Below are 15001 nucleotides of genomic sequence, written 5' to 3' on the forward strand. Positions count from 1 at the left end.
TAAATCTACAAACTGAAAGTTGCTGTTCAGCCAACCTACTTTCTCCACTAAGGTCAACAGACAAGATAGCTCTTGGATACTGGTATGATGTATTCTTCTCTGAGAACATGCTGCGCAAAGTTAGAGAACTTCCCGAGGATCTTGTTAATGGAGAGGAGCACCTGTCCAAGAATTCAACAGAACTATCTTCATAATCTGAATAATCTGAAAAGTCAAAAGAAAATAAGTCGCTGTTACAAAAGTAAAGTTTATGACAAATGCGGGAAAAAAATATTTAAGTATACTGCAACATTATGTTCAGAAGTAAAGAGTATCAACATTGAGGTATTAGGATGATGAAACTAAATATGAAATGGCAAAAGCTCTTAACATATTTTATAAAATGTTTCCAGTAAGAAACATACTTAAGTTTAATAGCTAAGACAAGCATTACCCATTTAACTCCCCTCTCCCCCTCATCTCTGAATGTACAGAGGAATAATTTTTCCTAGAACATTATACAGCCTTCTTTTTCCACAATTCATCCTGTACCATCTGCTAGCCTTAGAGATGCTGCTGGTAGCTCTCTCTTTTTGTCTTAGGTCTGTTTGTAGCACTACCAACATTGCTACCTAGAAGTAACTGCAGACGGTCCTGTCAGGTTAAGTGACAAAAGCTTGTCTGCACACCTGCAGAGGAGCACAGGGAGCCCAAAGAAAACCCTCCTGGGATGCTCCCAGGCCCATCCCAGGAGCCATCAGCCATTGACGGGCAGATGGCTCCTGGGACTGGCCCGGGAGCATCCCAGGAGGGTATGCACAAGCCCAGAGGAGCATGATGAACAGGCAAACAACAAACACACCCTGCCCAGGCCCCTCCCAGGGCTGTCCCAGCAGCACCATCACCCCCATTACCCAGGCGTGAAACCCATCACGATGTGTTACCCAGAGCAGCTCTCCGGATCTCCTTTTGGACTAAAGGCGGTTGCAGCCCAGGGGTGGGGCACACTATGGGGTGTAGGGGAAAATAATTTTGGGATTGCAAAAGAATTATGGAATGTTTAGGGAAGGAACCAAAGGTGGGGAAAATGGATGGACCTAAGTGATTTGGGGAGGAACAAGTGTGGGGAAAATAGAGGAATAAGGGGACAAAAAGGGCCAGTGGTGCATAAATAGTTTGCTGGTCAGTATGCTTGTCTGGCCATGCCCTGTGTCCGATCAGTCTGTCCTGATTGTGCTAGCAGAGGTGGTGGAGTCTCCCTCCTTGGAGATACTGAGAAGCTGTCTGGACATAGTCCTAGCAACCGGCTCTAGGTGGCCCTGCTTGGGCAGTGGGGGATGGACAAGAGGACCTCCAGAGGTCCCTTCTAACCTCAACTATTCTGTGATTTTTATTAAACCCCATTTCTAATTCTTACCCAGGTGAGAGGCTCTCTATTCAGTGTGCAGGTGGGTATATGGGGGTCTGAGTACCAACAAATGGAGTCAGACCACAGGTCTAAGGGCCCATGTGTCTGCGGTGCCAGCACCTGGAGAGACTGGAGTGACTGAAGTGCAGCCACTTGCGAGAGATCTCTGGTCAGAGGCCTGTGAGTTCATGCTGCAGCACCTGGAGCCAGTGCAAGTGTCTGATTGTTAGCAGAGATCAAGCTGGACCAGCTGATGAGCAGGCAGAATGGTCTGGGAGCAAGGGGTGAGTGGGTCTGCAAGGGCCAGCTCTGGGTGTGAGTGCCTCTCTAAGGGTGAGAGCCAGGGGGGGCTATGGGAATCTGGGCAGTGCTGGCCAACTCTGGGAGCGTGCGAGAGTGCACACATGAGTGAGATGGTCTGTACTGCAGTGGGGCTGTGGCCCCGGGGGCTCGTATCTCTAGGTGTCAGCAACTGGGAAGACTGGGATCCAGAGGCAGCTACTGGGCAGACAGTGTCTGAGCCCAGCTGCTGGAGAGATCTGCACTGTACAGATATACATCTGTATGTTCTCACTAGTGGACCCCCATCCTGCTCAGCCAGAGAGGGGAGCAGGATGAGGCTGTTAGAGCATGCACAGAAGCACAGACAGCACCGTGCGCTTGTGCCTACTGGTAATGCAGCAGTATTGACATTTATATTGACACCAGCATGACATATTTTCCTTTAACATACACTATTCGCAACAGTCAAGAAAAACATTTGCAAGCCTGTCCTTAATCACAGTGACTGGAGAGATTGTCCCAGGTAAGTCATGGAACCACAAATCACAGAATGGTTTGGGTTGGAAGGGACCTTAAAGATCACCTAGTTCCAAGCCCCCTGCCACAGGCAGGGACACCTTCCACTAGATCAGCTTGCTCAAAGCCTCATCCAACCTGGCCTTGAACACTTCCAGGGAGGGGGCATCCACTACTACTCTGTGCAACCCGTTCCAGTGTCTCATCACTGTCACAGTAAAGAATTTATTTCTAATATCTAATCTAAATCTACCCTCTTTCAGTCTATAACTGTTACCCCTCGTCCTATTGCTACACTCCCTGATAAAGAGTCCCCTCCCATCCTTCCTGTAGGCCCCCTTTAAGTACTGGAAGGCTGCTATAAGGTCTTCCCAGAGCCTTCTCTTTTCTAGGCTAAACAGCCTTTCAGCCTGTCCTCATAGGGGAGGTGCTCCAGCCCCCAATCATCTTTATGGCCCTCCTCTGGACCCACTTGAGCAGGTCCACATCTTATGCTGGTCAAATAGCAATTAAAAGTAGCTATCCATTTACCCCTCTTAAACTTATTACTTTGAACTTAAGTGAGTAATCAGATTTCTACACTTTCATCCTTCTGTAGGAAGCATTCCCGCTACCACCTGTATCTACAGTTTTCTTGCAATGGGTTCCACAATATGCTTCTCTCCTAAATACCTTCCATAAAGCCACTGTTCATATTTACTTTCTCCTTCTGTCAAAAACACACTATCACATTTCCTAACTATATTCACTGTAGGGGAGTCAACTCAATGAGTAGTTGAGTTAATCACTTCATGTTGTATTGCTATCAACCTCACTGTAACAGAACAGTATAAATAACAGAAATTACCTACCTTCTGTGTTATATGGGTTTTACACGAACAGTCAATCATGCATATAGTCAGAGCACAAAAAAAAAAATAAGGTTTTGTTTTGGGGTTTTTTTTTGTTTTAAAGCCTTGCACAAAACGTATCTGGAGCACACAATGTGCCCGCTCCCTCTTCTTCCCCAAGATGCCTCAATTTGATTCCAAAGGAACGGAGCATGCCTCACCCTTTCATTTCTGCCCATGCCCTGAGTAGAGCGAGCTAGTCCTGGAGAAAGAGAAGACTGCTTCTTTTGACAGATAATTTTTCAATTGTTTTTTTCAGGGTCAGACACTGGAGTCAGAATCTGCCAAAGCATTTTTCTTTTTTCCCCAGTTAAAAAAAAATACCCAGGCAGAATACTCCTGGATTGCTAGAAACAGATTTTCACAAGATGAATATGCAAAGAATAAAATGCTCATGTTTTACTCACACTGCTTTCTGCATCTGGATTTAAGATTTCTATTTGTTGGGGCACTGGGAGGTATATAGTTTTCTCCTAATATTTACAAGCATTGGATATGGCCCCTAGAAGTTGGAACCTAATCATGGTACCTCTGCCAAGCTTCTAAGTTTCAAGACAAGTTGGCAAAAAGACCAAAGGAATAAAAAGAATCAAAAAAACCCCAACCCACAAACCACCTTACGACCTCAACAAGATAAAACCAAAGAACGATACTGCACACAAGAACACTGCTCTGATGTCAATTTGCAAGAGGTACTCTATTTGAATCAATTTGGATTAACAGGGTTTGCAGAACCCACTGCATTTTGGAGCTGTATAGAACTAGAGAACCAAGTGCACCCCAGACAATGCGAAGCCTTAGACTCTCTGATCTCAAGCACAACACTCTGCGAAACAGCAAAGTATCACATGCTCAGATGAGAACCACGAGGCTGACCAACTCCTCCCAAACCTTCTAAATTGTGCACTACATCAGCCTTTTCTGATGAGTCATCTAAATTCCAGGATTCAACACCAAAGATGACAGACAACTTCTCTATTTACCTCTTTCTTTGAAAATACATGAAACAGAAGGCTCGGGGAAATACTATGCAACATTTCCCCATTACAAACTACACATTTATAGTTTTGACATTATTTCAAATCTATAGCTTAACTTGCTACCTATTCATAGAATCATAGAATGGTTTGGGTTGGAAAGGACCTTAAAAATCATTTAGTTCCAACCCCCCTGCCATGGGCAGGGACACCTTCCACTAGACCAGGCTGCTCAAAGCCCCATCCAGCCTGGCCTTGAACACTTCCAGGGATGGGGCATCCAGAACCTCTCTGGCAACCTGTTCCAGTGCCTCACCACCCTCATACTAAAGAGCTTCTTCCTTATATATAATCTAAAGCCACCCTCTTTCAGTTTAATGCCATTACCCTTTGTCCTATCTCTACATGCCCTTGTAAAAAGTCCCTCTCAAGCTTTCTTGTAGATCCCCTTTAGGTACTGGAAGGCTGCTATAAGGTGTCCCTGGAGCCTTCTCTTCTCCAGGCTGAACAACCCCAACTCTCTCAGCCTGTTCAGCTCAAAAGATCTTTTTTCAAATACCTCAATCATTATTTTGCTTATTTTTACGCAAGTTCTTTTTCAATCACTTTTACACCAACACTCAGTGTCATATCCTCAATGGATAGAAGAGCTACAAAACATTTTTCTTACTCTTATCTAACTGCATTGAGAGTGCTGCTGGAGATATTGCTGTATACAAGGTGATGGCACACTACTTTTGAACATCTTCCTGAAAATGGAACCCGTGGAGGGTATCAACTCACTCTGCCATGTTTTAATAATCACAGATGAAGTAGCCAGGACTGCTTAGGGTCTGTGGGTTTTGTTCTTCTCTTTGGATCTTGCACACCTAGCATTTACCAGTATCTTCTTGCAAATACTTAGATGCCTTCCCAGTGCAAGTAAAAAACTCCCAATAATTTTTAGGTAAAATAAGGAATTGAAGTTTATAGTTTAAAATTATATTATTCCAATATAAAGATGGTGAAGTACGTGAAACCTAGATTATTGCAGTTCACATTCAAGCACTGCATGATTTGGGAGCATTTTCATGTTACAGCACAAATTTTGGACAGACAAATGCATAATCACTTTAGAGATCCACAAGGCATCTTTAAAAGTCTGTGGTCAGAAGCTCCTTTTAATGCATAAGGTTTTTCCACATGCTCTTGAGGAAAAATTTCTAGAAAATTCTTCGATAGCTTTTAAGTTTTCACCTTCTCATATTTTAAGAAATTTTAATCAAAGTTATTACAACTGATATGTAGTAAAGTACAGTCTCAAGCTACATGAAAATAAAGTCAATCTGATAGGCATAGAAAGAACAGTCTATGTTCTCATTTTTAAATTTTTGAATATTAAAGATGTTCTCAAAAAAAAAAAAAAACAAACAGCTGCAAGATAAAAATAAGTAGTATTATTTTAAGTCCTGAACGCTTTTTGAAGTAAGCGGGCATAGGACACAAAAAGTAAAGTTCAGTCTTTGGCAAGAAGAAAAGACAGAATGAGTCTATATTTGCCCATGCTGTTACTTTTATTGCCATAATGCTGCAAGTAAGACTGCACTGGATGCAAAAAAAAGGTAAACCAAGGAACCTGTAACATGATTTTATGGGACATTAAAAAAAAACCAAAGGATGTGGAAAAGGGAAAGAAATACAAAGAAACAGTAAAACTGTATTGGTCAGCAGGATAGTTATCTTTTTATTAAAAAAAGAAAACCCAAACATTGCCCAGTTCTTTCACAGAGATCATGCCAAGGAGAGTTACAGAAGGGATGGCGCTAAAACTTTAAACCACACTCTTACAGGAGTACTTCTCAAACAAGGAGAAAAAAAAAGCACAAAATGGTTTGAAAGGGTTGTTTTGTTAAAAAAGCACAAGCTACCTAGAGCCTCATATCTAAAAAACAAATTATTTTTGTCCCTCTAGGGAACGGAAATAACAGAGAAAAGAAAAAGATGAGTGATAAGATCAAAGAATCAGAATAGGGAAGCGAGACGAAGACAAGTGGAATCACCATTTGTCAAGACAACAGACAAGGTTGTTGCAACAGAGATACCAACCTCAGCTGTTAAGGACTAACTGTTAAGGAGGGGCTGCATTTTATACAGTAAACCACTGAAATTTAGCAACAGACTAGAGATGAGAATAATTTTAATATCCAAGCAAAATAGGTAGGATGTGTATACAATTTCTTCATTGAAGCTCTGAAGAGATGACAAGAGTGAGCATATCTTTTGAAGGAAGAAAACACATCTATGAAATATCAATGTCTATCACAGAGACAGGCTATAAACACAAAAATGAGGTCATAGACCTAAGTGTCCTTTCAACATTTAAGGCCAAAACTTATTCTTTGAAATTTCTAAAATTTCACATTCGTTCTGTTTAGAAACAAGTTTTAATATCTAATGCCAGAAATACACTGAGTGGTTTTGCTTATTTAAAAAAAAAAAAAAAAAAAAAAATTGAACTTACCATGCTGTTTAGATTTCTTCTTTTTTTTCTTCTTCTTTTTCTGTTTTGATTTATGATCTTTCTCCTTTTTCTCTTTTTTCTCCTTTTCCTTTTCTTTCTTTTTACCTGAAACAAAAATTAAACATTTTAAAATAGCAGTACCATTCCAAATTACTTGCTTCATTCGGCTTAACCTAAATATGACATTCAAAAATCAAGTATTCCAGTTGCCTAGTCAGATAAAAATGATCCAGTTAATTTACGTGATATCTTGGGCATGTCTCTTATTAATTGCTGGTAGAATGGTTCAAAGGAATCTCTCTCAACAAATAACATTTTACCATTTTAAGGTTTTCCAAACGAGATATCACACCAGAAGAAGATATAGCAAAGCACACAAAAAAAGTGACATTATTTAAATAGCTTGTAACATCTATTTTACTGACAGCTTATAACCAAAAGGTTTGGGCAAGAGAGAAAGCTTTCAAAAGTGCAAAATTCCGAACTAAAAAGATAACAGTCTTCAAATCACATATTAAGCCTATAGAAAGTCATTTGAAGGAAACTTCAGTATCAAAACTGCTGATGCTGTCAGCACTTTCTACTACACAGTGACATCCTCATAGAAAACTGATTCTGACTAAAAGTTATGATACATTTTTTTACACCGTGGTTCACTTCTAACCACTGTTGGTATACACATGAGGACAAGTAATTTGTCTCAGAAAAATTCTATTTATCCTGTTAATTCTCCCCAAGCAAAATACATCCCACAACATTTTCACTCCATAATCATTTTCTAAGTAATCAGCAGTGAGATAAATAATGAGGAAATTGACTTGTTACAGAAAATAAATCCTTAAGTCAGTATTTAAGGATTGTTTCCTGCACACAAATTGGAGTCTTATTATGTTCTTGCAGAACACAGAAACTTTTACCTCCTGGAAAAACAAGGCAGAATCACTTATGAATTCTTGTCCATCTCTAATCTTTTTTTTTTTTTTTTTTTTTAAAACACAGGATAAAACCAAAGCCCTCTTAATTTATATTTTCTTTCAAGAACTGCCAAATGTTTTGCTAGTAACACTTAACTGTTTTCTCTTCCCCCGCCAAATCGGTCAGTACAAGGAAATAAAGGCTATATCACTAATTCAACTAAAAAAAAAAAAAAAAAAAAAAGCTTTTTCCCCCCCCCCCACGTTTCTCATAGGTACTTTTGGATGCTTCCAAATCCTTGCTATGGGCACTTTCATTTTCTCTTATAAAATTATTCTTCTACTGTAAACTTGTCATATATATAAAAACTGTTTTTAAGACTTAAACAAACAAAAGAAGTGTAGCTGGGCCCAGGAAATATTTTACACTTTTACATTTGCTCTTCAGAGACATCAAGTCTTAGAGAATTTTTCCTTTTTTCCTAAAAATATTATTGCTCTGTACATACCATATGTTGAGTAACTTTTCTCTTCCTGTTTTCCTTTTCTTTCCATTCTCCCAGCACCTGCAAATTGAAGAAGAATATATGATGTAAGCACAGTGTCTGGCTGATGACCCACTTCCTTGTAAAAGTCATTAGACAGTAAAAAGTCCTAGTGGTACATAATAACAAGAAACATACAAACAATACGATTATTTTTAATGTCACTTTACAATTATTTTTATTGTCTAAAGCACTGGAAACAAAAAGTATTGTAGTTTACCAACTTCTGAATGCTTGTCCTTCTCAATCACGTTCTTTAATATTTTCTCCTTCAGACTCTCAAAACATTTCTCCTTTATGGGCACAGAGCACTGTATCTCTGTCCCTTCAGAGCTCACTGATGTGGAAGACCTCTTTTTTTTACTATTCCCTTTGGGTAACTTTAGACTATTGGTTAAAGGCATTTCCAGATGCAAGGCATGTACATGGGACGAGGGTGCTGAAAACAAGAAGACAGATTTACTAGGCATTCCGTAAGGGTTGCAGCCAGATCACTGGCTGGGTCAGATCACTGAATGTCAACTATTGGTAATAATATCATCACACTTAACATATAATTACTGCATATGAATGCCTAGGTCTTAGTCTCACATACAAGACAATACATGCCACAGAAGGTTTCTTTGTTTGTTTTGGAATTTGCACTCACTTTTAAACTACTTGTACTGTTTAAAGTGTACTTTTGCTGCTACTTTTAAGCCTTTTTGTTTCCTTTTTATTTCACTGTAGCAGAAACCCATGTCAACAGCAAGGGTTAAAGGTGCTGACATTGTCAATATCGTTTAACATTCCATTATGTGAGCAGAGAAACTAAGCTCTGGTACAACATTTTTAGTGCTATGCATAAAATTTACACTTCTGCTTATTGCATTTTTCATTGATTTTAATAATATTTAAATCATTCACTGTCTTTCATGTGTGTATTTAATCCACATTTGAATTACATGCAAAATACTGTGATAATTTGTCAGAATTCAGCATCGTATACTGACAATTCTTATCTTGCACTATTCAGAAAAGTTTATTCAGTGGAATATAGGAAATAACATGGCAAAACAAAACTCAAATTATAATTTTAATTGCTAATATTTATAATCAAATAAGACAATGGAATTTTCAAATAATCAAACTAGAATAAAAGTTATTTTAAAAGAACATTATTGAGGTTATTCAAAACTCTCTATTATTGTGTTCATTAATATTGTGACAGCTTTAAGTTTCATTTAAAAGTAATAAGGAAAGCCTAGTCTTCATCAGAGCATTGAGGACATTTCAGGACCATGCCAAGGACATACTGTACAAAAATGCAGCTCTGCAAAGTCATAAGGGGTTTAGGTTCTTCAATGCCAGCTGTAAACACTTGGAGGCACCAGTCACCTTTGGTGTCTCTCAACATATGAGCCCAACAAAAGTATCAGCATGTAAAACACACTTGCGGGTTAAAATGTTGAATCAAAAAAAAAAAAAAAGTCCTGAAAAATACCTGATAGCAGTCAAGATATTAAACAAGGCAAAATATGAAGCTGATCTGGAATGGGTTCTTTCAGCTCTCCCCCCTTTTTTTTTTTTTAATATTCAGTAATAAAACAACAAAAAGTGTTTAAATAAGCAGTGTTAAGATAATTTAGTAAATTCATCAGTCATAAAAGGATTCTGGGGAAAAGGCAGGAACATCTCAGGGTTGTCTCCATAAGGTGGCCTTCTAGGCTTGGACAGACCAACCCAATTCCACTATGATACAACATACACGTTACACGAAACTTACTCCAGCTCTTAGGCAGCCTTCTCAGGAAAACAATCAAAATGCCACAGAGTGAGAAAGCTGCAGGGGCAGGAAGAGCAATAGAAAGTGGTACATCACCTACCACGCCACACAGCACTTTTAAATGCCAGATGTTCCCAGCTGCAAGATGCAAGACTTCACCATACCATGCAATCTAGCCAGCAGCCAGAAGCAGCTGCTCAGTTCTGCGTGCTGGCTTCTAACACAGGACACGAGCTGCGTGACCACGGCTGAGGCTTTCCACTACCTCAAATCAACCATCTCACCTAAGACCACAATCCTTTCAAGAGTAGTCTGCTATTCAGACACTATCCAAATTATTCCTTTCTTGGGTCTCCAAATTAACATTTGTCTGTTACAGGACTGAACTGCTTTGCCATCTGTGGAGCAATGAGTATATTTTAGCACCTCAGTAAAAGAAAAAAGTGACACTTCTCCACATCATCATGCTATCAACGTCTTGTCTCATTTCTAAAAAGAGCACAAAAGGATCACCCACATGCCCATAATGTGGCTAGGTCACTACCATTTTGATGAAAAGATGTGAGAATACTCCATCCAAACAATCTCAACAGAAATTTAGTCTCAACATTAGATGAATTAGTATTTAAACTTCATTATTCAGAAGAAGTCCTGACCTCAGACATTCAAACGTGCTCTGATATTGATAACCACAACACAACAAACTTCAGTATCTCGAAAATTTTGAACACAAGCACATCTGACAAAATAATCAGCTAGTAACTAAATAACTGTTTGAGGGAACGTTTATGGTGGGCAGAAATCTGCTACAGTCACACAAATATCCATCTCAATGGCAGAGCTCTCCAGACTGCCTTTCTATAGTAACCTGAAAAGAGAAATTACTATTATGCCTGCATACACTGCAGTGTTATTCTTGGCTTTTACTTTTTATTAATCAGAAATCATTCTAGATTGAGAATCCTAAATTGTCAAATCCTAACTAAAGTGTTAAGGCTTGCAAAGTCTAATTTTCAGCTGTGCAATCACTATGCCTTACAAGTAACCACAAAATCAGACAAAGTAGACAATCACAGTCTGAAGGGCAAGTAAAAAATACAGCAAGAAAAATATTAGTTTAGAAAAGATTTCCTTTATGGAAATATTACCAGATTTTTTTTTAACTGTTACTTTTAATTGCAATTTTATTCCTGTTGAGGAGTCTAGTCAGCCACCTCCCACGCAGTGACGCGTGGGAGGTCTGCAATTAACACTCAGCAGAGAGAAAGATGCTTCGAGATTAGACTTGATAAACTACTGATTATGTCATTGTTCTAAGATCAATTTTGTCACCAGAAGACTGATTACATATTAAGAACAAATGCAAACCACAGCACTTTCCAGTCCAGTTTATGACATTTCCAATGCCACCTCTCCTGGTCTGGCACAGTGAAGCAACACAAGCCCCCCTTGTGCGAGCACAGGCACAGAACAGGATGCTGCGCTACAAGCGCAGCAGCGCAGACAGGCTTTTAGTGGTACTGCTTATTTCAGTTCAGCAAATTAAAATAAATTGTACCAATGTGAAGCGACTTATTTTGTTGCATGATATTCTATTCCGTGACTTTTGATGTTTCAACTTCCCTAATAACAGAAATATCATCATCTGCATTAATATACAACTTAAATCATAACATGACCAGCATAATTCACGGTTCTACCATAATTAATTTTGTGTTTTGAATTCCCAGTGCATAAGATGAATTTTATATCTAAATGCACTTTAAATACATATTACAGATTAATACCAGATCCTGCACAAAACGATTTCTTTAGGAAGGATGAGGACATGAAAGGTTCTTGCTTGCCTTCAGCTAACTACCCCAAGAATCAGCTAGGAACTTCAGGGCAGAGATGAGAATGGCAGACATTCGAATTAGGGAGTAAACCTGACTGTCAATAGAAGTTCAGAGTAAAACAAACAGCTCTGAAGTAACGAGAGCTTTAGTTCACTAGAGTCTGGATACCTCTTAAAAGCAGGGTAACCAATAACACTGGCAAGAGTTTATTAAAAAGCAACTGACCTCGTTTTCTGAAAATGTTGTACATCAGCCATTTCTTGTTCCTGCTGCAGTAAACTGTTACCAATAAAATTACGTAAAAGTATACAATGCTTTTTCTTTTAGCATAAGTGCAAATTTCTCCCATATAGTTAACCTAATGTTACCCTCCTAGCAAAATAATCTAGACTGAGCTAGAACAGGAAATAACAGCTAATGATAATATTGTTATATTACTATTATAAATATTATATTAATATTGTATATTAGTAAATGTAACAATATTTTCCTTTTACTTAAATTTTAAAACCCAGATTGCTTGCTGAAATTATGTTTGCTCAATACATAACAGTTAAACTAACACAAATGGTGCAGAGTTACAGAAACCAAGAAAAACAATCACAAATTTAAAGTAAGTTATAACTACAGAAAGATCTGAACTTCATGCAGTCAGAACTGGAAACTACAGGGTTTTGCATGTATTCAGGCTGACTGCAAATTTAAAGTCTATGAAAGGCTAAGTGACAAAAAGGCCAGCTATCTACATTTTAAGCAGTTTGACAAATGAAAGCAAGGATTCTTAGTTATATGTGCAATATCAGGTAATCACAAGTAGGTCCACGCACCAGTTTAGGCAAAGCGGTACCTCTGTTCAATAATTAACTGGTAGTATACCAGTGTCTACCAAAGTGCACAGTACTTCCATGTAGCCTGTGGACTGAAGGAATTGATCACAGTGCTTTTGTGTTGCCTTTACGAAATAACAAGCTGTTCATTTTGAGCAATGATTTTGAGGAGTCTACGTGCTAATACTATGAGTTACCATTTATGCTTCTGCACTTCAGTGTACCTCATCCCTCCCCTCTGAAAAACACCAAGTTAGTATCTTTTTAATAAAGAAGTTCTTAAAACGCATCATTTCCAACAACACAAAGTTCTTTTTTCAATTGATTCAACTGATAGCCCCCATCAGAAGTCTAAACTTCCAAAGCCAGAAATTGTATCTCTGGGTCTAAAACAGTACAGCTCTTTTACAGAAGGGTCATCAATCATAATAGGCTGTTTCAGGCTAAATACTTCTGTTACCTCCATAATTTCTGAAACTATCTACAGTTATATACTTCAATGATTACGAAGAGAGCAGGTCCAACTTAAGTGCACGTAGCAAATTCCACAGTGTTATCAAAATCTAGAACACCCCACCTGTGTTTTATTGACTGTGTCAATAAAATCTAAACAGAAATATCACAAAAGGACATAGATTTAAAATAGTTCTTTCAGATTAAAAAAAAGCAATTACAGAATAGTCTGGATTTTACACCAGAGTTCTCAAATTGTAATCTATGGAGTCACAATGCATACACTAAACAATACAATACATTAAATTACACTTAGGTAGGCAGATGTTCCTGCATAATGCAAATTAACTTTTCTCAGTAATTTCAAGCATCGACAGGAATGAGAAAGGAAAGCTTTGGGCACCTCTCCTTTATATATTAGCTTGCCATTGTTTAAACATGTTCATTAGAAAAGGAAAAGTAGTGATAAACAGAGTGGATTCTATTCATTCTCCTGAAGCATGCAAGAATTTGGTATAATTTTGCGTGCTTAAGTAACATGACTTGAGAACCTGTGCTATTTCACAAGTAAAAAGATGCCTTCTAGAGCAGAGAACACAACAAAAACTATTCAACAGTGCAGAGCAGCTCCAGAGGTTTCAAATCTGAACTTAAAAGCTACGTTCTTTTTCTTCTAAGAATATGAGAAGGATAGGAGACAAATGAGTTTGACCAGAGTTAGAAGCCTGAGATGAACCCAAAAGACATATGAACTTCAGTTACAGAGTCCTAGAGATACTACTAGCAGAGGTACCTAGCTCCATAACCTTCTATGAAATCTCTGAAATAAAGATATCAAACTGCTTTGATTAGTCTTTCAGCCCGCAAAGCTTATACTGCTCAAGTGGATGCTGGGCTGCATACTTCTGAAAACTTCTAACATTTGGACAAGAAGTCAGTATGAAAGCTCAAGATGGAGTTCTATTGCATGGAGGAAAACCGTAATACATGAAAATTAGGAACAAAACACAGGTCTGTCCGGAATGCAAAAACCCAGAAGACAAAAATGTAGTTGGTAAATCAGTTCCTTGAGAGCTTATAGATCTTAAAATTATGTAGGTCCAAAAAAGCTCCATTAAGCTTTAAATACAGTATAAACTGTATCCTCCAGCATGGGTTGCAAGTGCTTCCACCTTCCCATTCTGGACTGAAGTAGTAGTATCAGATAATTTTGTCAGGAAATGGTTCCCCCTAACACAAAGTGTGTGGACATGTCAAATATTTTTGAGTCATAAATAAAGGTGGCTATAAATGAAACATATTATTTCTTTAATTAGACTCAGTTGTGGTCAAGACCAAGACCCAGCTCAACAAATAAACAGGTACAAGTGTACTCATGGATGCTGGGTTTAGAGCCAGCTCACTCAGACTCCAAGCCAGTCCCATGATGGAAGCGGGCAACAAAATAAATACCTGTCAGCGTTACCAACTACACATGAAATGATCCAGAAAACTTATCAGAAAAGCCAAAGTTAAATTGCTAGTAACTGAAATGAGTTCTAATAAACAAGAAACAGATGGTAGTTGGACGCTGTTGGTTTCTTTTATGATCTTGTTCTATGAGTGGGCAAATACACAGCTCTCAAAAGCACTTCTCTTAGTGGCAGAAGACATGAGATAAAAGGACTTTCATACAAGTAATTTTCCCAGGGATCTGCGATTCTATTGCTATGCAATGTATCAAAGCCAAATGAAGACTGTCACATGGTTTCACTTGAGAAATTAAGTAATATTTTTAAAAGCTTAAGTGGCAGCCCATTAGAAATTCCCATAGCCCTTATTTTGACAAATTAGTTTAAGAGATTAATAGATTTTTTTTTTGAGAGAGAGAGAGAAAGGATAATTACAATCATCTATTTTAATCTATGCAATATTGATCCAAAAATCCTTCCCAGCTTTTGCTACATCAGGTTAAACAGCTATGCTACAACCCAATGAAGCGACCACCTTACACTTTCAGAGGGAGCATGTGTGGGCAGACACCCAAGAAGGGGCTGTACATACTAAACAAAATGCTTCACTGACCTATTAAGCACTGCAGCTATACTATCAGCTTAATGCAAAGTTA

The 15001-nt window shown here is 38.4% G+C and overlaps 1 protein-coding gene across 8 annotated transcripts in view; it reads right to left on the reverse strand.

The window, feature by feature from the left end:
* Window positions 1-15001, reverse strand: part of PHF20L1 (PHD finger protein 20 like 1) — a 61712-nt gene that overhangs the window by 16135 nt on the left and 30576 nt on the right. For 5 of the 8 annotated variants that reach the window (XM_050892826.1, XM_050892825.1, XM_050892824.1 and 2 more), the window contains 4 exons: window positions 8232-8450; window positions 7976-8032; window positions 6553-6657; window positions 40-204 (listed from right to left, as the gene is read on the reverse strand). In XM_050892826.1, coding sequence (XP_050748783.1) covers window positions 40-204; window positions 6553-6657; window positions 7976-8032; window positions 8232-8450 — 546 coding nt within the window. The remainder of the gene's footprint in view (window positions 1-39; window positions 205-6552; window positions 6658-7975; window positions 8033-8231; window positions 8451-15001) is intronic. The other 3 variants (XM_050892830.1, XM_050892828.1, XM_050892827.1) reach the window with 1 other exon arrangement.

The sequence above is a fragment of the Gymnogyps californianus genome, chromosome 2 (genome assembly GCF_018139145.2).
Source record: "Gymnogyps californianus isolate 813 chromosome 2, ASM1813914v2, whole genome shotgun sequence".
Lineage (NCBI taxonomy): Eukaryota > Metazoa > Chordata > Aves > Accipitriformes > Cathartidae > Gymnogyps > Gymnogyps californianus.